The following is a 27346-nucleotide window of genomic DNA, read 5'->3' as shown; positions in this document are numbered from 1 at the left end:
TGTCACTGAAAAAAATGGGAAAGAGTTAAACTTAAGTTGCTGCACAAGGACATAAATCTGGCACCTCTGCCCTGAGACGGTAGATGAGACGGTAATATTTTGCTTTGACTGATTTAGCTTACTTAAACTGTTTGTTAACAGTTCGTCATTGCACACTGAGTCCAAACTTTTCGCGTGTGTTTTTCCATTTTTTTTTTTTTTTCATTTTCCTCATCCTATCAAAATGCATGCTACGAATGCAAAAACGCAGAAATCGAATATCATGCAAAAAATGTTATGACGGACGAATGTTTCGGAGGCAGTGTGTTAAAGTGATTGACGTAATGTGAGGTTGTATTTATTTTTTAAAGTGAGAAAATTTCCGACTGGGTGTGCAATGACCTTTGAACTGTTTGTTTAGTAAATCGTTTGGTGCTTGTGCATCAAGCAGTAGGCTACTTTTAAAAACTGAGGTGCTGCTATTTGTGCTTTTGTTTTAACGGTTAATGTTTTATAACGCTAATAAAAAAATACCCAATATTTTTGTCACGTGTGGTGCTTTGGTTTAGCATTACTTCATCTTATTTAAACGTAATCATGTTTAAAGCCTGCTATTCTGGATATTAAGTTGAACGAATATTTGAGTATTTGTGTAGCTGACATTTTTTACAAGCTTTGAGAGAAAGTCCGTGGGACTGGGCCACTGATCTATAATAGATAATATATCTATAATAGATCAGTGGAGTGGGCGGTCCTGGTCAGACATTCTGCGGGAGCGGGCAGGTGCGGGTTTAAGAAAACAGTCCCGCGCAGTGCTCTAGTCTATGGTCTACGTGCCATGCTACATCACCTGTCCTCACATCAGCCAATCAAGATTTTCACTCATGCTTCAGACACTGGTCAAGCAGAAGCGTTCCTACAGCCTCATGCCATGACGCAGTGTCTCGTTCCCTTCTCAGGGAACCGGGTTACATACGTAACCTGAGACGTTTCACATGCAGCTTTTCCCTTTCACTCCCACTGCACTCAAAACAAGTCTTCTCTCGCAAGACTAGAAAAGTATGGTTGGTTTTTTTATTATTATTCATTATCACATCCAAATCATGCACTGACAGCATAAGTCTGGAGAAACAGGTGTTCTGTTCATTAATTCTCAGCTTTGAGGAATGTTACTTTGTTGTGATACTGAACTAAATTAATTATGCTACATTTTTACTTTGTATGGAAAATAATGCGGTAGATATTTATGCAATTAAAAGTTGTCTTGGCTTTGAGATCTTGCACTCTCTCTCTCTCTCACACACACAAACACACACAAAAGCATTTCTGATAAAATCACTGTGTATCAGTAAAATTTATCCTATAAACACTTATGAAAAACATTTGGCCTCTGTATATGTATCACACATCAATTAATTCAAATTTGTAATGATTTTAATCGATTAATTATGGCAGTTAATCAGCTAAAAGACTTTGGCAAGATGTATAACCCTATAGTTTAATGTTTTTATGGGGTGGGGGGGGGGGGGTAAGTTGAAATTAGTCGTGACGTATTGTCAAGTATGGTGACCCATACTCGAAATTGGTGCTCTGCGTTTAACCAAGTGCACACACACACAGCAGTGAGTAGTGAACAACCACACACACACACACACACACCGTGAACACACACCCGGAGCAGTGGGCAGCCATGCTGCAGCGCCCGGGGAGCAATTGGGGGTTCGGTGCCTTGCTCAAGGGCACCTCAGTCGTGGTATTGATGGTGGAGAGAGCGCTGGACATTCCCTCCCCCCACCTACAATTCCTGCCGGCCGGGGGCTCGAACTCGCAACCTTTCGATTACTAGTCCGACTCTCTAACCATTAGGCCACGACTTCCCCCGTCGTGGCCTAATGGTCGTCGACTCAAAACTAAAAAACTAGTTTTGAGTCAAATCAACATCATGTTGGATTCAGCATGATATCAGAAAAATGTAAATGGTAAAATAGCAATAGAAAATAGCAAAACAACACATTCACTCCCAAATGTTTACCCTTCTGGCTTTTCAGTTATTAAATGATTTCTCGAGTTTGTTCATCTGAACTGAAATTTATTGAAGCCTCTGAGAATAATCTTAGACAGAAGAGATGTGACATGAAGAGAACATACTGTCATCTCTGTCTGTGTGTGTGTGTGTGTGTGTGTGTGTGTGTGTGTGTGTGTGTGGTGGTGTGTGTGGTGTGTGCGTGTGTGTACGCGTGTGTGTGCGTGTGTGTGTGTGTATGGGATGTCTTAGGCCAGCGCACACAGTCAAGGCAGTGCACATCTGTGTTTGAGTCGTGTCATATCTGACAGGTTGTGGGTTATGGCATGTTTTTTATATCTCTTCTTTTCTCTGCCACATACTGCAGGGATGCTTGTTTGTCTCCTATGCAATCTTTGTCATTTACTTGTGGGAACCTCTGCGGTAAATGAACACCTGAGGGCAGCCGCTGACACTGTCGCCTTCAACACTGACCACACACACACACACACACACACACACACATAGAGAGTGAGACATGTTCACATCTAAATGAGGACGTACTATTTCCAGGGGACTTCTGTTGTTGTTGTTGTTTTATTATGAAGCTAAATACTACAGACAAACAAAGCAATGTGTTTCATATAAATTCCTCTACTCTTTTGTTTTCACCTCAAGTAGCAATTATACATGTTGGTTTTGCAACTGTACCTTTAAGACTTATGTAAATGAAGTGGAATGACTGGCTAATATCTTCACATGTGAAATGAGCAGAGCAGCAGTTTAGTTTGAGGAAATGTTCTGGATAAACTGGAGTGGAATTTGTCTGCTCTACATCTAACCTGTCCTCAGTCCCAAGGCGTCTGATACGGCCTCATGTCAAGAGCTCTGCATGTTACTGGACAGATGGCAAAAGCTGTTTAACAACATAGTCGTTAACCAACTGCTTTTATAGAGGAAGCTTTGAAGTCAGTATACTGACACAAGGGGCATTGGAGATTTATGTTTGGGATTTAATTTTGTCATCATATTATGGTTTGTTGGTGTGTGAATTTCAGACTCAGTGGCCAGTTTTAGTTACACACACACACACACACACACACACAAACACACACACACATCAGATTCATCAGATTTGGAGAAATGAATCATCCCATCAAATGCTCAGCAATGGATGTTCTGCAGTGAATGGGTGCCATCATATCGAGAGTCCAATCGGCTGATAAAAACATCACAATAATACACAAGTAATCCACACCACTCCAGTCCATCCATTGCAATGTATTGTGAGCCAAAAACTGAGATTGTAAAACACAAATCCATCATTAAAACATTTTTAACTTCAAACCTTTGCTTAAATAAGAGTCCATAATTTCGCCTGGAGTCCAGTGAAAAAGTCCATCACCTGTTGTCTCTCACATCAAAATCCACCCACATATTTGTTTAGGACTTTTTGGACAGTTTTTGCTTGTAAAGTTGTTTGAGTCATGTGGATTATTGTGTATTATTGTGATGTTTTTATCAGCTGTTTGAACTCTCATTCTGACGGCACCCATTCACTGCAGAGGATCCATTGCTGAGACACTGATGGAATGATACATTTCTACAAATGTTTTGCCATGAAGAAAGTTATCTGCCTGAGGACGTACTTTTCTTTTTTCCAAATTCTCATTTTTGGGTGAACTATTAATTTGACAATTTTGCTTCTGTTGCCAGAAAAGTGTACACTTGCAACATTTAAAGTATCAGGGATATTGTAGTTATGGCAGATCTGTTTGATACACTATAATAAATATAAATGTAGACTAAATATGCACTTATGAAATATGAGTTTATTAAGTTGGCTTGAAAAAGCCAACTTACTGAAATCCTATGTAAACTTCTTCTTCTTCTTCTTCTTCTTCTTCTTCTTCTGAGACCAAATTTTAAAATGTATCTCCTCCTAGACCTTTAAAGCTACAACCTTCAGACTGGTCTGACTCGGTATGCTATATCTTTTCTAACTGATCCGGTTTACGGTTTTCATAAACCAGACTATCTAATCCACCTACAATCACATAGACTTTCATCGAGGGGGTGAAAACTTTTAAACAATAAAACTTACTGTGTTTAAATTGTCTATAGCTATAGCAAAGCTAAACAACTCCCTACTGAAAAAACTGCTAAAACCAGCCTAAGATGATTGGCTGCTTTGCTTGGTCTCCCAAGCTGGCTTTAAAGTGGTTTTGGCTACTTTTTAGCAGGTCAGGCTGGTTTTAGCTGGTTTTAGCTAGGTTAAAATAGAAACATGTAGGTAACTTGCTAATAATGCTAGAAACATGCTAGCAACATGCTATTAACTTGCTAATCATGCTAGCAAACATGCTAGTAACTTGCTAATCATGCTAGAATCATGCTAGCAACATGCTAGTAACTTACTAATCATGCAAACAACATGCAAATCATGCTAGCAACATGCTAGTAACTTACTAATCATGCTAGTAACATGCTAGTAACTTGCTAATCATGCTTGAAACATGCTAACATCATGCTAGTAACTTGCTAAATATGCTAAAGACATGCTGGTAACTTTGCTAATCATGCTAAAACATGCTAGTAACACCTTAGCAACCTAACAGGGTACCATAGCAACCACCTAGCAACACCCTAATATTACTTTAGCAACCGCATAGCAACCACCCTGAGTACCCTAGCAACCACATAGCAACACCTTAGCAACCACCCCGAGTACTCTAGCAACCACATAGCAACACCATAGCAGCCACCCTGGATACTTAGCAACCACCCTGGGAACCATAGCAACCGCCTCGGGCACTATAGCACACGCCTAGCAATATCCTAGCAACCACCCTGGGTACCTTAGCAACTGCATAGCAACACCTTAGCAACCACCCCGGGTACCTTGGCAACTGCATAGCAACACCCTAGCAACCACCCCAAGTACCCTAGCAATTGCATGGCAACACCCTAGCAACTACCCCAAGTACCCTAGCAACCGCTTAGCAATTCCATAGCAACCACCCCAAGGACCCTAGCAACCACAAAGCAACACCTTAGCAACCACCCAGAGTATGCTAGCAACCGCCCCTGGTACCCTAGCAACCACATAGAAACAACCTAGCAACCACCTAGAATAGCCTATCAACTGCATAGCAACACCCTAGCAACCACCCCTGGCACCTTAGCAACCACATAGCAACACCCTAGCAACCACCCCGGGACCTTAGAAACCACATAGCAACACCCTAGCAACCACTCAGAGTACCTTAGCAACCACCCTGGATACTTAGCAACCACCCGGGAACCATAGCAACTGCCTAGCAACACCCTGGTAACCACCCCAAGTGCCCTAGCAACACCCTAGCAACCACCCTGAGTACCTTAGCAACCGCATAGCAACATCCTAGCAACCACCCCAAGTACCCTAGCAACACCATAGCAACCATCCTGAGTACCATAGCAACAGCCTAGCAACACCTTAGCAACCACCTCGGGTACTATAGCACACGCCTAGCAATATCCTAGCAACCACCCTGGGTACCTTAGCAACCGCATAGCAACACCTTAGCAACCACCCCGGGTACCTTGGCAACTGCATAGCAACACCCTAGCAACCACCCCAAGTACCCTAGCAACCGCATGGCAACACCCTAGCAACCACCCCAAGTACCCTAGCAACCGCTTAGCAATTCCTTAGCAACCACCCCAAGGACCCTAGCAACCACGTAGCAACACCTTAGCAACCACCCAGAGTATGCTAGCAACCGCCCCTGGTACCCTAGCAACCACATAGAAACAACCTAGCAACCACCTAGAATAGCCTATCAACTGCATAGCAACACCCTAGCAACCACCCCGGGCACCTTAGCAACCACATAGCAACACCCTAGCAACCACTCAGAGTACCTTAGCAACCACATAGCAACACCTTAGCAACCGTCCGGGGTAACCTAGCAACCACAACCACAGATCTATCTATCTATCTATCTATCTATCTATCTATCTATCTATCTATCTATCTATCTATCTATCTATCTATCTATCTAAAATAGCAAGCTCTGAGTGACAGCTGAATTCATGCTAAATGTGTTGCTTGCAGGTATATTATCCTGCTTTTCTCTTTATCTGTTTAATTTTATGTATAATTTATTTGTATTGTCCTGTTTTGTTAGTTTTTCTCAGTCGCTTTGGTGCACTTCTCGAATCATCCTTAATACTTGCAAAGAAGTATGTGCATTTCTTAAAACAATTAACAAACAGCACCACACAATGGATTACCTGCAGAAGCCTGTAACTTACTCAAAATATTTAGTTCATCCCTCTAAAGTAAGTATTTATGTCAATGAACATATCAGTGCCATCAGAATGAAAAGTCCTTGTGTCATTGTTCACAAACGAGATAGTAAAAATGCTTAGTCATGTTGTCAATATACAGTAACAGTGCACTCTATTAGTATTATCTGATATAAACTATGGCAACAGTTTGGATGACAGTTACTGTATTGAAATGCTGAAGGCTGCACTTATGTATGCCATTTTGCCATATACTGTATATCCATTTCAAAAGTACAAATTTACACATTTCTGTATGTGGGATATTGATTGAAAGAGACTGTTTGAAATGTTTGAATTATTGGTGATACGATCGATCTCCCCATATTTGGCTGGACCCTTTGACCAGCCTCAGCCATTGTAAGGCCATAATTGACAACATAGTCCACAACTGTGGCCCTTATTTCATCTGACATGCGCATCTGTCCTTGGCCTTTTCTGCCTCTTCCTCTGTTTTGCCTCTGTACCCTTCCACGCATTCTTACTCCTCTTCTTCCTCTTAGCTGTCGACCCTGATTGTTTCCCGAATGTTCATCCATTGTAAGAATTTGTAACTCTTGTGTTGTACTCTGTCTACATGATGTCCAATTGAAGGTTCATGAGATGCACCTATTTCAGCTGTTTCAGAGAACTGTTTATCATTTATTGATCTACATTAGTGAAAGTCAAGATTCACCTGCACAATTCATGGCAAATTTACAAAAAGTCTTAATAGAAATGTGTAGAAAATAATTATGCTTGACATTTTATGACAACTAGATCAACCATTTTGGATGTTTTAAGGGGTAATACTATTTTGAGCAACATGGCATTACAACTGATAATGTAGGAAACCGCAGACAAATGTACAGTCAGGTCCATAAATATTGGGACATCGACACAATTCTAACATTTTTGGCTCTATACACCACCACAATGGATTTCAAATGAAACGAACAAGATGTGCTTTAACTGCAGACTGTCAGCTTTAATTTGAGGGTATTTACATCCAAATCAGGTGAACGGTGTAGGAATTACAACAGTTTGCATATGTGCCTACCACTTGTTAAGGGACCAAAAGTAATGGGACAGAATAATAATCATAAATCAAACTTTCACTTTTTAATACTTGGTTGCAAATCCTTTGCAGTCAATTACAGCCTGAAGTCTGGAACGCATAGACATCACCAGACGCTGGGTTTCATCCCTGGTGATGCTAGGCCTCTACTGCAACCGTCTTCAGTTCCTGCTTGTTCTTGGGGCATTTTCCCTTCAGTTTTGTCTTCAGCAAGTGAAATGCATGCTCAATCGGATTCAGGTCAGGTGATTGACTTGGCCATTGCATAACAGTCCACTTCTTTCCCTTCAAAAACTCTTTGGTTGCTTTTGCAGTATGCTTTGGGTCATTGTCCATCTGGACTGTGAAGCGCCGTCCAGTGAGTTCTGAAGCATTTGGCTGAATATGAGCAGATAATATTGCCCGAAACACTTCAGAATTCATCCTGCTGCTTTTGTCAGCAGTCACATCATCAATAAATACAAGAGAACCAGTTCCACTGGCAGCCATACATGCCCACCCCAAGACACTACCACCACCATGCTTCACTGATGAGGTGGTATGCTTAGGATCATGAGCAGTTCCTTTCCTTCTCCATACTCTTCTCTTCCCATCACTCTGGTACAAAGTTGATCTTGGTCTCATCTGTCCATAGGATGTTGTTCCAGAACTGTGAAGGCTTTTTTAGATGTCGTTTGGCAAACTCTAATCTGGCCTTCCTGTTTTTGAGGCTCACCAATGGTTTACATCTTGTGGTGAACCCTCTGTAATCACTCTGGTGAAGTCTTCTCTTGATTGTTGACTTTGACACATACACCTACCTCCTGGAGAGTGTTCTTGATCTGGCCAACTGTTGTGAAGGGTGTTTTCTTCACCAGGGAAAGAATTCTTCGGTCATCCACCACAGTGGTTTTCCGTGGTCTTCCGGGTGTTTTGGTGTTGCTGAGCTCACCGGTGCGTTCCTTCTTTTTAAGAATGTTCCAAACAGTTGTTTTGGCAACGCCTAATGTTTTTGCTATCTCTCTGATGGGTTTGTTTTGTTTTTTCAGCCTAATGATGGCTTGCTTCACCGATAGTGACAGCTCTTTGGATCTCATCTTGACAGTTGACAGCAACATATTCCAAATGCAAATAGCACACTTGAAATGAACTCTGGACCTTTTATCTGCTCATTGTAATTGGGATAATGAGGGAATAACACACACCTGGCCATGGAACAGCTGAGAAGCCAATTGTCCCATTACTTTTGGTCGCTTAACAAGTAGGAGGCACATATGCAAACTGTTGTAATTCCTACACTGTTCACCTGATTTGGATGTAAATACCCTCAAATTAAAGCTGACAGTCTGCAGTTAAAGCACATCTTGTTCGTTTCATTTGAAAGCCATTGTGGTGGTGTATAGAGCCAAAAATTTTAGAATTGTGTCGATGTCCCAATATTTATGGACCTGACTGTAGATAATCAATTGCATGACTGTACCAAAGCAATCACAACTTGTTCAAAAGTATAATAAACTGCTTTTATTATGTGCACAATTGACTTGATGATGTGGAAGTTGAACAAGTAGTTAAGAGAATTTCATTTCTGATCTGAGAAATGCACCAAAGCCACTGAGAAAAGCTGTAACATAAATGGGTATGTGTGTGTGTGTGTGTGTGTGTGTATATACATATATATATATATGGCCTAGAGTTAATTATTACCCCAGTTCTTTCTTCGGGGTTGCTCTGGATAGTATCATTATTCAGAAGTAGCTGGTGACTGAATACTGCAGCTGACCAATCAGAATGAAGTCGTCCAGCTGTGTGATTGACCCTGTGCGTGATTGTTGAGTAGTTTGAAGTGTACACTCACGCATGTTTGACTGACGTGGCCTTGCATTACTGCCGTCTTTCACAGTTCGGTCAGATGATTGTGTATTCAGATGTGCCTCACCTCGCTCATACCTCTGGACATGACAAAACATCATTATTCTGCTGAATGAGCATCCAGAACAGCAGCAGTGCTGTGAGAGACCGTAACTTGAGCCTGTTATCTGCCGCAGATGAAAGAGCGTGCAATGCTAACTCTATTGTTGTTTTCTGTGTGTGTGTTTCTCATGGGGCGGTGTTACCTAAAAAGGTAACAGGAATGAATAGAGACTTCAGCCTAGCTTCTTCCCCCCCCCGTTTCTCATGTTTTCTTTTTATTCAGGTCAGCTCTTCAGGTAAGCTGGAATGTCACTGTGCCCTGAAGCTTTCTGAAGACCGCAGAGAACCTGTCAGGGATGGTGTTTAACGTGTTATACTGTGATATACACACTCACACGATGTGTGTGTGTGTGTGTGTGTGTGCCTCAGGTCTACTGCTGCTGAATAAAAGAGAGGGGAATCATGGGAATCAAGTTTTACTTTTCTTTCTCAGATCTTCTCTTTAATTTTTGTTCTCCTGCAAGAAGCTCATCTATTATGAGAATCTACTGCGAGCGTTATCACAGGGTTTGGTGTTTCGTGTTTGATGGTAATCAAAGCAGCTGCTATGAAAATCAGCCTGCAGAAATACAGTTCACATAAGCTCAGAATTATTATTATTTTTATTTTTTTTTATGTGAATTGGATAGTTTGAAGTTGTTGTAAAATAGCTGACATGGGCACATCTTTGACTGCTCATCACTGTATTTGAGCAATAAGGTCCTCCAGGCTGTGCTATATTATATGTAATCACCACTAAAGAATGTCCTTTGGAGAAACTAAAGCATAGCCATACTGCTTTTATAGAATAGTTGTCACATAATATTTTAAGCGTACAAATCATTTTCATTAAAATATTATTTTTAATAATATTTAAAAAAGTACAATTCTTCAACTAGTAGATTTTGTCAAATAAATAAATAAAAATGATTAATTAATTAATAACAAATGAAGGTATATAAATTATCCTGTTCAAAGTAGAATTTAACAGTGGCATTTAATATAATTCAGGATTAATTGTGTAAGTTCAGTTCCCCTTCAGGAACTCGAGCTGCGTCAGATACGCTTTTGGAACGCCTTCAGCATGACCGTGCTCTGAATTATCTGTACAATCAGTCCAATGGAAGGGCGAGGCGTCACAGGCGGGTGACGTCACGACCAAGAAGCTTTAAAAGCACGTGAGGTGGAGCCGGCTTCAGCGTTCTGTCATTCAGCAAGTGCTCTGTGTGTCTGTCAGTCCGATATTTGTTTTGTGAGTCTTATTTGGTGTTGTTTGTCAAAATAAAGCACTATGTCCAAGGCCACAAGTAAATCAAAGCATAAGGGCGATCTCGGATCACGCTTCAAGCTGTGTGTTCCTCCCTGCTCTCGCTACAGTCACGAGCGGGGATACACACAGTTTGCACGTGGTCTGCCTGGGCGCGAAGCATGCGGAGTCGGCTCTCGAGGGAGCCGACTGCTCACACTGTGAGCGGCTTCCGCTATGCACGCTTCGGTCCCAGAGGGCTCTCTTCGAGAAGGGAGCCTTTGCAAGTGTTCCTCACGGTGCTGGCCTATATGGCTGCCGAGGCAGAGTGGCGGCTGCACTCGTGGGGCTCGCACATGGATCATCAGATCCAGCGCCCGCTCTCTGTGTTCGGAAGCCCGCCCCGCTGTTTCTTCCCCCCAGAGAGAGGGCTTGACGCTCCGCTTGTCTTCCTCCGAGGAGGTGGACGTGAAAGACATCGATGAGCTTTGTAAAGCTGCAGTGTTTGCACAAGCATATTATGAATGACGACATCATTATATTCGCGCTGTCAGCTCTAAGATAAAGGGCTGATTGTGCTTTTCCTCGCCGTAAGATCTCGCGGTTCCAGTCCGCTACTGCTGAGGCATGGAGGCGAGTGAGATCGCGGGGATTGCAACATTGATCTGGTGGATGGGTTGAAGACGGGTTCGCGCTATCTCCACCTGCATTCCCCAGATCTAGTACTCTTGCTTGGGGCTGGAAGCCCACGGTGCGGTTCTTCCCCCTTTGAGTGAGAGCTCGCTGTTGCAGCGCGAGTTGCCGAGGCGACCGCGTGCATTACGTCATTCTCATTTTTATTATGAATCCTTTTCATATCAGTCCGTGTTTACTCGTCTGGTTGTCTTTCTGCATTTAATTTCTGAGGAATTAAATTATGTATTTCATCTAACTAGGAGAAGTTAGATGTGTATATATGTATACACATACATATGTGTATATAGGAACCTCTTGGGACTTTTCTCGAGTGAGAGCACGATGCTTTACCTTTCTTCCTCTGATGAGGTTGAGGTGATCAGCAGGGGCTGCTGGGCAGAGCAGCCCCAACCGTGGTCCAGCTCCTCATTTAGGGAGCATCACCTCTCGTACTCCCAATAATATTGGAATCAGAATCGTGCTCCCGGGCCAAAGGCTTCTAGCAGAAGGCGGATCTGCGGATCGTCATTCTCGCTGGATAGTCTTTGGCTAAAACGTCCTGCTGCCTATGACCCAGGACTTCTGAGGGCCGGCCCCTCTGGGGAAGAGTGGTGTACATCGCATTACACGGTGCCCGTCTCTCCTCAGTGCCCTCGGGAGATCGCTCTGCCAACCCTGCCTGTGTTCCAGGGCGCAGCGGTCTCCAGCGAGCGCTTCTCTCAGTTACTTCCACCCGGAAACATAGCGGAACTGAGAGGCTCGCCACCCCTTCGGGGGTCTCTAGAGCAGCTAGTTTGGCCGTCTCCTGCCTGTGTGCCATTCCAGGACTCCGAGCTAGCAGCTCTAAGCACACCAGAGGCCAGTCTCGAGAGACTAGTTCCCTCAGTAGGCACCTGGCGGTGAGGGAGCCCCTGCTAAGCGTGTCTCATTGGGTCCTGCCTGAGCAGGCTCTGGTTCTATCAGTCTAGTCTTCCTATAAATGATGCGGGTCTGAGGACCGTCGTCTCAAAAGGAGACTTTAGCTGAGGCAGTCCTGAGGCAATGGTCCAGGACTCATGAGGGCAGGCCCCTCTGGGGAAGTTCGGCGTACACCGCGGTACACGGTGCCCGTCTTTCCTCAGTGCCCTCGGGAGATCGGTCTGCCAACCCTGCCAGTGTTCCAGGGCGCAGCGGTCTCCAGCGAGTGCTTCTCTCAGTTACTTCCGCCCGGAAACGTAGTGGAACTGAGAAGCTCGCCACCCCTTCGGGGGTCTCTAGAGCAGCTAGTTCGGCTGTCTCCTGCCGGTGTGCCATTCCAGGACACAGAGCTAGCCACTCTGGGTACACCAGAAGCCAGTCTCGAGAGACTGGTTCCCTTAGTAGACTATTTGGCCACTCCCAAATGTGTCTCCATGGGTCCTGCATACTGTAGAGAGAGGCTACAGAATCCAGTTTGGTTCTCCTCCGCCTCAATTCAACGGGGTGAATCCCACTCAGGTGGGCCCTGAGCAGGCTCTGGTAATGGAACGAGAAGTAGAGTACTCTCTTGAGGAAGGAGGCCATCGAGGTGGTCCCTCCTCATGAAAGAGAGTCCGGGTTCTACAGCTGGTACCTCATAGTTCCCAAGAAGGATGGAGGATTGCGTCCCATTTTAGATCTGCATCAGTTGAACCGCTCAGTCAGCAGGCTGAAGTTCAAGATGCTCAAAACTCAAACAGGTATCTCAGATCAAGTCAGAGGACTGGTTTGTCACGTTAGATCTAAAAGACGCATACTTCCACGTCTCCATCCTTCCCACTCGCAGGAAGTCCCTGAGGTTTGCTTTTGGGGGCAAAGCTTACCAATATCTTGTTCTTCCCGTTGGCCTTACACTCTCACCCCGCACTTTTACATCAACGATTGGTTGATTCTAGCTCAATCGGAGCAGCTGGCGATTTGACATCGAGATGTCGTTCTTGCCCAGATGAAAGACCTGGGGTTAAGACTAAACGCCAAGAAAAGTGTGCTTTCTCCATTACAGAGGACCACTTATCTGGGCGTGGTGTGGGATTCGACCACGATGCAGGCACGTCTGTCCCCTGCTCGTAACGAGTCTATCCTCACAATCAAGAGAGTGAAAGAAGGCCAGTCAGCTTCAGAGACTGCTATGTCTGAGGGCAGCTGCGTCCAACGTGATACCTTTTGGCCTGCTCTACATGAGACCCCTACAGTGGTGGCTCAAGACCAAGGGGTTCTCCCCGAGGGGAAAACTACTCCGCACTTTCAAGGTCATGAGACGTTGCATACGTGCCTTAGACATGTGGAGGGAACCTTGGTTCTTGTCCCAGTGCCCGGTGTTGGGAACTCCTTGTCGCCGTGTAACACTAGCGACGGACGCGTCCCTCACAGGTTGGGGAGCAGTCATGAGTGGCCACCCTACCCGTGGTCTGTGGAGTGGCCGCCATCTGACATGGTATATCAATTGGCTGGAGATGCTGGCCGTGTTTCGAGTACTCAAACACTTCCTCCCAGACCTAAGAGACCACCACATGTTGGTGCGCACCGACAGCACGTCGGTGGTCTCGTACATAAACCACCAGGGAAGTCTGCGGTTGAGACCCTTGTACAAGCTGGTGCACCAGATCCTTGTGTGGTCCGAGGGCAAATTCCTCTCATTAAGAGCAGTGCACATTCCTGGGCATCTCTATGTGGGAGCAGACGTTCTGTCGAGACAGGGGCCGAGGCCCGGGGAATGGATGCTTCACCCTGAGGTGGTGAAGCAGATATGGAGAGTGTTTGGCCAGGCACAGGTGGACCTGTTTGCAACTATAGTGTCAGTTCAATGTCCCCTCTGGTCCTCTCTGACTCCTCCAGCTCCTCTAGGACTGGATGCTATGGTACAGACTTGGCCGAGGCTTCGTTTGTACGCTTTTCCCCTATCGCTCTGCTTCTGAGAGTTTTGGCAAGAGTGCGCCGGGACGAGGTCAGTCTACTTCTGGTAGCGCCGTTCTGGCCGGGCCGAGTATGGTTCTCGGACCTGATTTCTCTCCTCGACGGCACTCCATGGGAGATTCCCGTCAGGGGAGATCTCCTCTCACAGGCGGGGGGCACAATCGTCCACCCTCGCCTGGAGCTGTGGAAGCTGTGGGTGTGGTCACTGGGGGGCACAGCTCATAGCTTCAGGTTGCTGAGACACACCTGCTGGGTGGTCCACGCCCCTCACTTTTGTAAGGTTTTATGACCTCGACATTCAAGCCACTCCGGGCTCTTCTGTCCTCTCGTCCTAGTCACACTAGGCAGGGACTTGTCAGTCTGGCGGCGTGGGTATCTCGTTCCCAAAGAGTATCTGACACAGCTCGAGTTCCTGAAAGGGAACGTCTCAGGTTACGCATGTAACCATGGTTCCCCGAAGGGAACGAGACGCTGCGTCTCGAGGCCATTCCTCCGGCATCCCTGCCAGCGCTTACTTCATTCTTAGAAGCTGAAGCCGGCTCCACCTCACATGCTTTTAAAGCTTCCTGGTCATGACGTCACCCGCCCGTGACGCTACGCCCTTCCATTGGACTGATTGTACACATAATTCAGAGCACGGTCACGCTGAAGGCGTTCCCAAAGCGTATCTGACGCAACGTCTCGTTCCCTTCGGGGAACCATGGTTACATGCGTAACCTGAGACGTTACTGTTTTGTGTTCAATTAATTTTTTTTTTTTGTATAATTTTTTTTTTATGTTTCTGAATGAAGTTTATTTGATTGATTGATTGTGCTTAGCAAAACTGCATTTATTTGTTTAAAACACAATAAAAATTGAATTATTATAAATTATTATTTCAACTTAAAATAACAGCTTTCTCTGTGAATATACCATAAAATGTCATTGATTGCTGTGATGCCCAGCTGAATTTTCAGCATCATTACTCCAGTCTTCAGTGTCACATGATCCTTCAGAAATCATTCTAATATGCTGATTTGCTGCTCAAGAAACATTTCTGATTATTATCAATGTTGAAAACAGTTGTGTTGTGTATATCTTTGAGGAAACTGTGATCCATTTTAATTTTCAGGATAGTTTGATGAATAGGAAGTCAAAAGAACAGCATTTATTTGAAATATAAATCTTTTTGACATTATAAATGTCTTTACTGTCACTTTTAATTAATGTAATGTGTCCTTGCTGAATAAAAAATAAATAAATAATAAAATCTGGATTCAAAAATTATTCATTAAAAAATTCCAAAATCTTGTTGACATCACATTTTTTTACTTTTTAAAGACTGTGTCTCTCTTTTTGAAAATGATACAGATTGTGTCTGGGGTAAAGTGTGTACAGCATATATTTGCAAGAATATTAATGTACTGTTTCATGTTCTCCTCTCACACAGGTCTTCCAGATCGCTTATGTGATCCTGAAAGCTGCAAACTCCCCTCGGCCCGGAAACTGGATTCTTGAACGTTCTCTGGATGGTGAAACATACATGCCGTGGCAGTATTACGCCATTACAGACACAGAGTGTATCACACGCTTCAACATCGTCCCCAGAACAGGCCCGCCGTCCTACATGCATGATGATGAAGTCATCTGTACTTCCTTCTACTCTAAAATCCATCCTCTGGAGAACGGCGAGGTGAGAAACACCTTCACTCACAGGGCAACAAAATTAAGTAGTGCAATGAAAAGGTTTCAAAGCAATTTTAGGTGATTGACATGAATGGCATATTCTGAAGAAATTATAACTTACACTGTTTTATCACAAATGATCATAATTTAGATTTTGATGGACATTTTACTCCCTCTCTGGCTTCCTATATGATTGGCCAACCTCACATCTGACCCTGCATTATCCCAATCATTACATGACTGAATACCAAATAAATATATGGACATGAAATGTTTAGAAATGTATTGAAATTATTTTGCTACAATGTTGCATAAAGGATGGCAGAATTGCCATTTATGTGTGAACTGTCCCTTTAAATGCATTGGAATATGTGGCACAGAGGGTTGAGGAATAGGGAACCTAACAGAGTCTCACTCGACTGCATCTTAAGTTACCTTGTTAACTGTAATTCTTAATTAGAGAAAATGGACAAGAGAAAAATATATTCACAATCACACACACACACAAATGATACGCAAACTCCAGTGTCTCTCTCATTCAGAGCCCACTCAATAACACGCACACACTCTCTCATTTACAGATATCACATCACATTTACATACAAACCAAACATGTAGAATTATGCATGTTTGCATTAATACAGCTGCTAACGTCCCCACACAGTGCATCTGACAGCTAATAGCAGGCTGACATGAACACCCACACAGGGATGATAAATGAGATGGAAGTTCTCTTATAACAGCGGTTTTCATGTGTGTGTGTTTGCTGAAAGTAAAATTTACAGCTGTCAGATCATAGGATTATATTGAACAGCATTTTGTGTGTGTGTATGTGTGTGTGCCGTACTAATGAGGGAGGTGGGTGGGGAGATCAAGCCTGGACTCAAATGTCACTCTATCTCCTTTAAAAACAGACAGCATAAACTCACACAGCACTAATTAGCACACATCATTAACCCAAGAAAAACAGCCCAGTACTGCACATACACTCACGGATCACTTTCTTGTGCTGCACTTGCATTAAAACTTTGATTGAATGTTGCTTATTTGTCTATATACAATTAAACCTCTGGTCCTCTTTGATCATTTTAGACTGAAAAAAAATTCCAATTTAAATTCTTAAACATTTTTACTTTTATCAGAATGATACAAAACTTGGCGACTCTTTGGCACTTGCACACATGGGAAAAAAAATAAAAAATCATGGACATGATTAGGAAAAAAATTACATTTGTGATTGTCACTGTCAAAAATACCCAAAACAGACAATGGGAAATACAAAAAAAATTAAAATACAAAACATTGTAGCTACAAATGAGCAAAGTAGTGTTTGGTAATGTCTTTATCCAAATCCAAATGCAAAACATAATGAAAGTAAGTAATTACATCTGAAAATATTTTTATAAGCAACTAGGCAATACATAGCCCCGTGTACAGGCATCTAGTGGTTAAACCATAGTATTGCATATGATTTTATATATATTTCTGCCACCAAATAAAAAACAGGATCAAGCATGATTGAGTAAATGATTCAATGACTCACTCATAAAGACAGTCTTGTGTCACAGTTCATCATTTCTCATTTTCTTTCAGATCCACACCTCACTAATTAACGGCCGTCCCAGTGCGGACGATCCATCACCCACATTACTCAACTTCACCTCGGCACGCTACATCCGCCTGCGGTTCCAAAGGATCCGCACCCTAAACGCTGACCTCATGACCCTCGCCCTCAATGACCCCCGAGACATCGACCCCATCGTCTCCAGACGGGTGAGTGCCTCAGGTGGAGCTGGAAACTCTAGAATGCTAGTGTGAGAGGGGGAATGTGTTGTCATCGCTCAGTGCCATTCATACGCCATCTGTGTGTGTGGATGGTTGGAGCTAACGCTGCCCGCCTCATCCATTACCAGCCTCTCCTCCTCAGACAGATGGGTTTTAATTAAAATCATACAGTAATTAACAAATCAGCCCTCTCTTTCCCTCAAAGACGCCATATCACACGCCTCCACCCGTCCGCTTCCTCCTACAAACTCGTTAACTCGCTGATTGACCTGTTTCCATCAAAGAGTGGTTGCATTGAAATGCAGGATTATGTTTCTCACGTGCACTGAGCAATTTGGATAAATGAACCCAAGTATTTAGTTCAAAGAGTCATTTTGCAATCTGAGAGGCTTAAGTCACATTGGCCGCATATGATTTTGAGGCTAATTTAAAGGTGATGTGTGTCATTCTCAAAGCAAAATGTATTGTTGTGAGTTTGGTAAATTGACTTAACCAGGAAATTTAACACTGTGGCTTTGTGCCACTTTCAAATCACTGATCTGTTTAAGCATCACAACCAGCTTGACACATGCTGTATGCGTTGAAAGTATAGTATAAAAGTGTGCTTGGTTATTCAGCGATGCTCAGTCGGTACCTTTAAGGTTGTGTTAGACAGTAGTAATGGAATGTATGCTTATATTATATGCTTATTGGGGATGCATGACTGATTGCACAGACATTCTATTGGAAGAGAGCTGAACTGGATGATGACATCACTGAATCATCAATCAATTGACTTTAACTGACAAACTTGTAAAATGTGAATGACAGTCTATTGTAGAGACAAAATAATAAATATTAGTAGCATGTAAATGCAATTTTGTATTTTCGTTGCATCAAGTTTAATGTTGCACTTACATGTGTCAAAATCCAGCTGACAGCTATTGACAACAAGAAAGTTGTTAGTTAAAGGAATAAACGTAAAAAGCACATAGTAAAAAAAAGTATTTAATTGCAGTCAGGGGCATAAACTATTGAAGGCAATTGTGGCAATGGCTGAAAGTGAAATAAATTTACCAAAGTCAGGTGAACACTAATCACCATAATAGCGACAACAGATTTCAACAACTTTTGCATACGTGCTATTTGTTGAGGTCTTACTGGGATCCTACCAGCATCCAAATGACAATATATGCTGGTCCACCAGCACACCAGTATCCTGTGATGGTGACCAGCAACAGCGACCAAAGCTGGTACCACTGTGCAAAGCATACCTTATGCTGGTGACCAGCAATGCTGGATTTTTCAGCAAGGTAACAATTCACATCTAGATAAATTCCTTATTTTGATTAATATATTTAAAAATATGTTGGCAGCTTTGGGGGGAAGTGGTTCACAAACTCTTACTTTCGTTGTGTGAAGGGTTATGTGAATTGAATGAATGTTCATAGAGTTTAACTGAAAGGGAACGAAAGATACTTTGCTTCCAAGATTCCCAGTGCTTCATCTGAACCTCTCAGCCCAGACCACAAAAGGTCTGCCAAGTGAAAAAATTAATTAAATCCTAAGCAAACATGTTTTTGTAAATATTTAAAATAATAATAATAAACCTTGATCTCTCACTTCCGAGAGTAAAGTATAGAAAATAGACAACAGTTAGTTTTGCTCCTTGTTTCTTGATAGTGGATGCAATAAGTAACTTATGTATTACAGTAGAGTTTGAGGTTAATGTGATTGTATTGCTTTTGTTTTTCAGTATTACTACTCCATTAAGGATATATCAGTAGGAGGCATGTGCATCTGTTATGGTCACGCTAAGGCCTGCCCTCTCAACCCATACAACAAGGTTTGTCATCTGAAGTTAAAGAATCTTTATCCTCAAATGATTTCATATGTGCACTGTAATTAGGGTTATTACTTGAGCTTAATCATTAAGTTGTTAATTAGAGACTAATCATTTTTGGCCTTTATAATGCATGCACTCACAACAGTTGTAAAAAAAATCAATAATTAAATAGTTGCATTGTGTCTTATAAGATGAAAATGTTGTATTTTGTGGTACATATATTTTGTGTCTGTGTAATAGTCACTACCACTATCATCAAAACATCCAAAGAGGTTTTGTTTTTTCTTTTTTTCTTTGCAGCACCACAAAATGTCTAGCACATTTTCAGATAACTTTATGAAAATAATTTAAAGACATCTACAGGCAAAATTGGATAAAATTCACAATTTGACAGTTTCAATAGATGAATAGGTTTCATTTGAACTTTCCCTTAGACCAGCCATGAACATATCAATATACAAAGGTTGCAAACACTTGGAGGTTTCTTGTCAAAAAGAGAAAATTAAAGGAATGAAGAAGGAGATGGATAAAGAAAATTAGAACTGGAACTGGAATGAATGCATTTGATTTATTTGTTTAAATAGGAATTAATATGACTCTCCTAACCTCAGCCTATAAATACATTCATCAAAATCGCACGTTTTACCATTCTCTAGTTTAGGTCTGACGATAAGTGAATGCACTGAAAGACTGTAAGGAAAGTGTAACCAAATTCATTCAATTCATTCACAATATGTACACATTCTTTCTTAATCTTATGGCTAATATCTTGAAAATATGTTGTTTGCATTTCTGTAAATGACTGTTGGTTCTTTAAAATTAATTTCGTAACAGTTTTTAAAAAAGCTAAATATTAAATGTTAAGCTGCTTACTCTTTCATTTCACTTTTTGATGATTAAAAAGGAAGTTTCATGTTGAGATTCATGCTCCACTTAAGTGCCCATTAATGGTAGTGCCTGCCTTTTTTGATTTGATTGTCCATCTCAGTCATTATGACTTTGACAAACCACTGATCCGCTCAGCACCGAAATACAGCTATTATTAGGCAATAGTTTCGCCATTTTTATTATACACATTGTAGTAAGCCTCAGTGGTGCTTACAACACTTACTCTGTTCTGCATTGTGTTTGCCATCTCAGATTGAATTTTAATTGGGAAGGCATTCTCAAAACATTTCTGAACGGCACACAGTTGGTTTGATTGACTGTTTGGTTTTGACATCAGAAATTCAGCTGTGAGTGTGAACACAACACTTGTGGAGAGAGCTGTGACCGCTGTTGCCCTGGTTACAACCAGAAACCCTGGATGGCGGGAACCTTCCTCACGCGCCACGTCTGTGAAAGTAAGAGGTCTCAACAATGTCCCACAGAACTGAGCATGCTGCTTCACAGACCAGTTATGTCCTATTTATGTGTGGTCTATAAACATCAGTTCATGTTATATGACATCTGAGTGACTATATTTATATCATAGTCACACTACGTAACAGTTAATGCATCCTAAATTAATTACGCAACAGTTAGTTTGGGCCTTTCAGGCTGATTGGTTAATTAGCATTGGTTATTGGCTGATATAACAGTTCAGCAGTACTGGGACTCTCCACTGTTTCTATTACTTTGCTTGCCTGTGTAAATTCTTCATCACATATTGTCTAAATAGGTGCTACATTTGATTTCAGATGCACTGAGTGTCTTTATAAGCACTGAGTCATTGAATTATTCACTCAAGTAGTTTTTTTAAAAAACATAAATTTTCCTGGAATTAACCAGATGGCTGTCTTAATGAGTGAATCACTGAATCGTTTGTTAAATAAGATGTTCAAAAATACAGAATTGTTCAGGAACAAAATGCCATTGTGTCTTTATGTAGAGCTGTTTATTGTCGTTTATTGGCGAAGCAAAAACACACAAAGTAACTGGCAATACTGAGGCTAAAAGTTAAGTTACACAATATTAAATACTACTGTATTAAAGCAATATCATTCATTCTAGTCGCCATCTTGTCACTCCATTTTTTACTTCTTGTTACTCCATTCTGGAGCAACCCAAGCTGCGGTGACTGGCTTTAATGGGACATTCTTGAATTAGTAACTGAGATTTAGACATCTCTTTTTGGACTAGCAATGGAAGATCCTGAATTCGTTGTGCTGTTGTTCGTAGTATCAGCACACCTGTTAATAACTGTGTCTGAATTATAGCTGTGTCAGTATTCAGATCAACTCTTCCTCATGTGGTATTGCCATATTATCAGTGCCATGTGTCAGGAGCTGCTCGTAAAGCTGCACTGCTTCTCTTATTGTTGTATAATCATGTGATGTCTTTATTTACACAGAGTGTAACTGTCACGACAAATCAGAGGAATGCTATTACAACCAGACTGTGGCCGATGCTAAGCTGAGTTTGAATATTCATGGAGAATATGAGGGAGGCGGAGTCTGCCTTGGTTGCTCTGAAAACACAGGTGGAATTAACTGTCAGTCATGTGTAGATGGCCACTTCAGACCGAGTGAGGTGAGTGTCTTATATATATATATATGCATGGGTCAATGGCCATGGGCCAACATTATTTTTAAGGCAGGGCTCAGTGAAGGGAGAATCAAATGGTTTTTATTGTGTAATTGAGCATTACGTGAATATATTCCCAGGTGAGTCCACACGAACCCTGGCCCTGCAGACCCTGCTCATGTGACCTGAGGGGTTCACTGCACTCTTCATGTGTCCCAGACGAGAGTCAAGCCACTGCAGGTACAACACAACACAAGATCTAGCAGTAGCCCTGTTTACACCTACTAAGTGTTTTTGGTGATCGGATCACTTAAATAGCATGTGGAGGTCACTAGAAGCAGATGACCACATTGCACTGTAGTGTAAACACTCATCCTTTCTGAATGCATCACATGGAAGATGGAATAAAATGTGCCAGTGGCTTGGTTAGTAATGATAGTGAGCTGGTTTTGTTGAACAATCTGTTATAGCAGTCAAATATACTTGCAAAAATATACCTACAATTTAAAGAAAACCACAAAGGAATTTCCCAAAGAAGTATTAAATAAGCTCACAAAGTCTGGGGTGAAACTGCAGGCAAGGAGTGACATATTTTCCTGCAGCCTTGATAGTTGGACCTTGAACAATGTTGAAAATTGTTTCACTGCAAATATTCTGAATATCTAACCTTTTCTGTATGTCTTTAAAATTATGTTAATAACAGGGAGGAAAATACGTTTATAGAATGGTATTCTTTGTAGATTTGTTGTTAATGTATAATTTATACATACTATGCTATTTTTTTTATTTTTTTTTTATTTATTTTTTTTCCCGGCCTGTCAGTAACACAGATAACACATGACAGTACGTATGTGTAGCTATGCTATCATCATTCACAGCCTTTTTTTTTTTTTTTTTTTTTATATATTTATTTATTTTTTTAATTAATTAATTAATTAAATTTTATATACCCTTTTATTTAACCATACTATGACCGACAAGACCAGGGGACAGAGAAAACAAGAGAGAGAAAGAAAAAAAATAAAATAAATAATAATAATAATAATAATAAAAAAAAATAATAATAATAATAATTATAATGATAATAATAAAAATAATAATAATAATAAAAAAAAAAGGAATTAGAAAACAAAACAAACAAAAAAAAAAATTGTGGATAAAGTCAACAGAGAAGGGGGAGAGAGAGAGAAAAAAAAAGAGAATGGGGGATAGAGAGAGAGAGGAAAAAACAAAAAAAAAAACAAAAAAAAAAACAGACAATTTGCTTCGATACCTGCTGACAAAAAGAGAAAACAACAGAAGACACAACAGAAGACACAACATCAGAGAAACTGCAGCAACAACCAACATCTGTATGAATCACAATAAATTCTAAATGTTAAATGTTATTGAGCAACACGCATAACTAATATTACAAAATAAGTTTTGAAGCAACAGCAGATCAGAACAATGTGTGTCTGTGAGCACCCGTTTTTACACCAATGTGAATGCTTGAGTGTACACCTGTGTGTGTGAGCGCGCTTGTGTTCATAAGGTTCCTCCATGTAAATGTTTAATAGTGTGTGTGTGGGGAACAACAGCCCCATCCCGCAAGGCATGAAGCAGGCATGGAAGAGACCCAGGCCCCAAACATCCGGAGGCCCCCCAGGGCACGGGACCCCCAGGGGAACCACCGCAGGGACAACCGCGGCCCCCACCCAGAAAAGGGCAGAGGAGAGCCCGAAGGTGGGACATCCGACAGCCACAGTATAGACACCCCAGGGTGCCGTGGCGGCAAGCCCGCAGGCTCCGCCGGCAGCCGACCACACCAGGGCAGACCGAGCCCTGGGCCCGGAGATCCAAGGGCCCCCCACCCCCCAACCGGGGCCCAGCAAGGCCAGTAGGGCCAGGCCCCGCCAAGCGACCGCCGAGAGTGGGCCAGCGCTCACCCGAGCATCCTGCCCCGGCGCGAGAAACCACCAACGCACCGGCGGCATCCTCCACCGGCAGGGCATGGTGGTGGGGTGGGGGTCGACTGAGATGATGAGTGAGGTGGAGTCTAAGGCCCGACCTGACACATAGACGTAGACGAACAAGCACACATATACGCAAGCATACGTTCCCACCCTCATGCACGCAACGAATATTCTCACCCTCGCCCCACATGTAGACACACAAAAATGGACATGGTACCCACACTCACACTCCCTATATGCACTCTATACTCCTAGATCCAGGCACCACCACCCCCAGAGGGGTAATCAGCGCCCGATCCCGGAGCTGAACCCCCTTCGCTCTGGCGTGGGAACAGGAAGACCACCCCGGTCCCCGCAGCAGCAGAGAAGACCACCAGCCCAGACCCCGACCGGGCGGCCAGCTCATCCTCACAGCCCCCGGCCCCGGACAGAGAACAGAGAACAGGGGTGTGAGATAAAAGAAAAAAAAAAAAAGACCCCATGCTTCACCTCACCCGCTCAAATGTAGTGTTGGTGTGTGTTGTTCTAAGGTGCTTTAAAACAGGGGTGCTTTAAAACAGGGGAGGGGCACCCTCCACAAGCTTGTGTCAGCTCGTCCCCTCCCTAGAGCCCTCAATGTCTATGTGCAACTTAAAATTGAGAAGTGGGCACTGGCACCAGAGGGAAGGCTGAATGAAAAGACCGCCCTCCGGATGCCATTCAGTGTGCCCACCCCCAAGGCCCTATATGTATGTGTCATGTGACAGTAAGTAATGAGAATGTCTAAGCTGTAATGTGTGATTGAGATGCAGGTGGCCACGAGGAGACAGAGGAGTACCACCTCCCCCGCATCCCAGCGACACACCCGCACCTCAAAACCCTACCTATGTGTTGGTGTGATGGAGCGGGAGAAGTGAAGCCTTAGGGATGGGGAGGAAAGCATCAGAGGGGGCAAAATACCCCCCCCTTTGGAGCCAGCTCCCCCGCTGACTCCCATAGGCACCCCCATTACCCCAAATCTGCCCAGGGCGGGGGGCCCAGGCCCATCCAGACCAGGGCCCATGGCAGCCCGGGGCGCCCCACCAGACCCCACAGCAGAGGAAAAACTACCCCACCCCATCACTCATTCAACTCCCAGACTACATAAGACAATAAGACACCCAGGTTAAGCCCGTTTTCCCTGCCTCTATTGGATCCCCCCCGCGGAGGCACCGATGTATCGAAGACCCCCACACCAGGGCCGGGCCCAAGCGCATGCACCAACCCATGCTCCCGGCGGCACACCAACCAGGACCCAAGCCCCCCAGGCCCAGCCGTAACCCCAACCGGGAGGCAGAGCGCCCCCAGAACCCCAAGCCCCCCCCGGACCAACCCTGGAACAGTGCAGCCGCCAGGCCGGCAACCTACGTCCGCCGGCACAGGCATCCCCAGTAGCGCCGCATGCAGCCGCCAGAAAAACAGCACCCAAGAGTCACCAATACCCCATCCAGGCCAAGATCGCAGCCCCAGCGCCGAACCCCCCAAGAAACCCACCCCCAGGGAACTCCCAGATGCCCCAAGCCCATATGGCCACCCCAACAGCAAAAACCACAGCCGGACAGAATCGGGACCCCCACTCACACTAGGTGATGGAGCTGATCAAAGGAGCCCAGAGAGATTGATCTAATGTGGCAGCAGAAGCTGTGTCAAGACTAATATAATCCCACAAATGATTTCTATATTGGTTGATATTAAGATTATTTTTATTTTTCCAGTTCATGAGGACAATCTTCTTAGCAATGCATAGGGCAGTGAAAGCCATGTGGATTGTGTTACCTTCTGTAGTGACACCATCTAGGTCGCCCAACAAGCAGACTAAAGGAGAGGCTGGAATAGAGCATTTAAGACACTTTGATAAATCTTCACAAATCCTGTACCAGTACCTCTGCTATACTATGCTATTTTTATTCAAAAATGTAAACCATTGAGTTTCATGCAGATATGGCAAAGCAAGCTGTCACTGGACCACTTTTGTTTTGTACAAGTCATATTTCCATTGATGTATGTTCTAGATGATCATACATGATCAGTTTAGAAGATAAAGTAGCAGACCACCTGAAATATGATTAGGTGAATTGGTTTTACCTCACTTTCATTTACCTTTGGAAAACACACAATGGAAAAATACAATGGAAAACTTTTGTAAATAAATGATCACAACTTACCCCACTCTCCTGTCACTCTCTGTTCTTAGTTTTATGGGACTAATTTGTGTGCATTGCACAATTTATAAATAGGCATTTGAAACTGCACTGGTTTCCACGGGGTGTTTTTTTAGGTAATTCTGGCAAAAATGTCTTAGTGTTTTTAAAGCATGTTTTATTTTGCAATGATAGTATTGATTTTTTGTGTGTGTGTGTATTTGTGTGTGTGTGTGTGTGTTTGAGTGAGTGTTCTGTGTGTGTTGAGCAGGAGCTCAGGCTGTAATGGTGTGTTTTCTTGTCTCTGCAGGTTTGGCAGTGGGCTCGTGCATCTGTAAGCAGGGATACGCAGGTCAGAAGTGTGACATGTGTGCGTTTGGATACACAAGATTCCCTCTGTGTGAGCGATGCAACTGCAGCAGTGAAGGCAGCGTTAACCAGGATCCCTGCCAGCTGCCCTGTGTGTGTAAGGTACGACACATGTTACCACATTAACACTGGCCTCCCTCTGCTTATACAGCCAGGATCACTGCACTCACTGCTACGACAATACCACAACATAAGCACAGACTCTATGACCAAAATATTACTATTCTTTGTCTAATTTTATTATTTTATGTTTACTTGGAATGGATACTTGTGCACCTATTAAATTATTATTATTATCTTTTTTCCCTCTCTGTGCCTGTGGCAGCCCATGTGGTCAAAAGTAAAAAAAACTGCACATATGTAAAACATTATCTCATAACTTTTGCATCATATGTTCTAGAAATGTGCTCTTTTCCTCCTTTGGTCATTTTAAAGAAGCCTTTCTTACAGTACTTATCTTACAAAATTTGCCTCACAAAATGTATTGATTAGATTTTAGATTTTCTGAGAAATGGCTTCATGGAGGTCAGTGCGATTCCTCGGGTGTGTAGGTTGGGGTCATGATGTTTAGATATTTATGGATGCCATTCTGTGTTTCTGAAATCTGCTGTTCACAAGATGCTTTTAGAGTTTATCCCACATCGGCCAATTAGAAAGATTGGTTTCTAGAGCAACTGTGCAGGATGAACTTTGACACTGGTTAGGTTAATTATTGAGATGCAGAAGATCACGCATACACAGTTTGTGGGAAGTACAGAGAACCTGCACCATTAATGATTTAACGAGCAACTCATCCTAAAGTCCAGCACAGAGATAACTACACTCGCTGATCAATTACCTTAGTGACGAGGATTTTCATTTAGCTGACAAACGCCAGATATTTGATTCTCGTGACTGCTGCATTGAGCAGTCAGATATTTGTGTATAACAACCAATTTAATACACATTGTAAG

At 42.9% G+C, this 27346-nt stretch overlaps 1 protein-coding gene across 1 annotated transcript in view; it reads left to right on the top strand.

The window, feature by feature from the left end:
• Nucleotides 1-27346, top strand: part of LOC306844166 (laminin subunit alpha-2-like) — a gene marked incomplete at both ends in the record, with an annotated part of 216864 nt that overhangs the window by 41523 nt on the left and 147995 nt on the right. The window contains 7 exon segments of the mRNA XM_079376117.1: nucleotides 15560-15802; nucleotides 17389-17568; nucleotides 19316-19405; nucleotides 20631-20748; nucleotides 21738-21916; nucleotides 22051-22150; nucleotides 26335-26495. Coding sequence (XP_079232243.1) covers nucleotides 15560-15802; nucleotides 17389-17568; nucleotides 19316-19405; nucleotides 20631-20748; nucleotides 21738-21916; nucleotides 22051-22150; nucleotides 26335-26495 — 1071 coding nt within the window.

This window comes from Barbus barbus (genome assembly GCF_936440315.1).
Source record: "Barbus barbus genome assembly, chromosome: 24".
NCBI classification, from domain to species: domain Eukaryota; kingdom Metazoa; phylum Chordata; class Actinopteri; order Cypriniformes; family Cyprinidae; genus Barbus; species Barbus barbus.
This window is presented reverse-complemented; position numbering and strand designations above follow the sequence as displayed.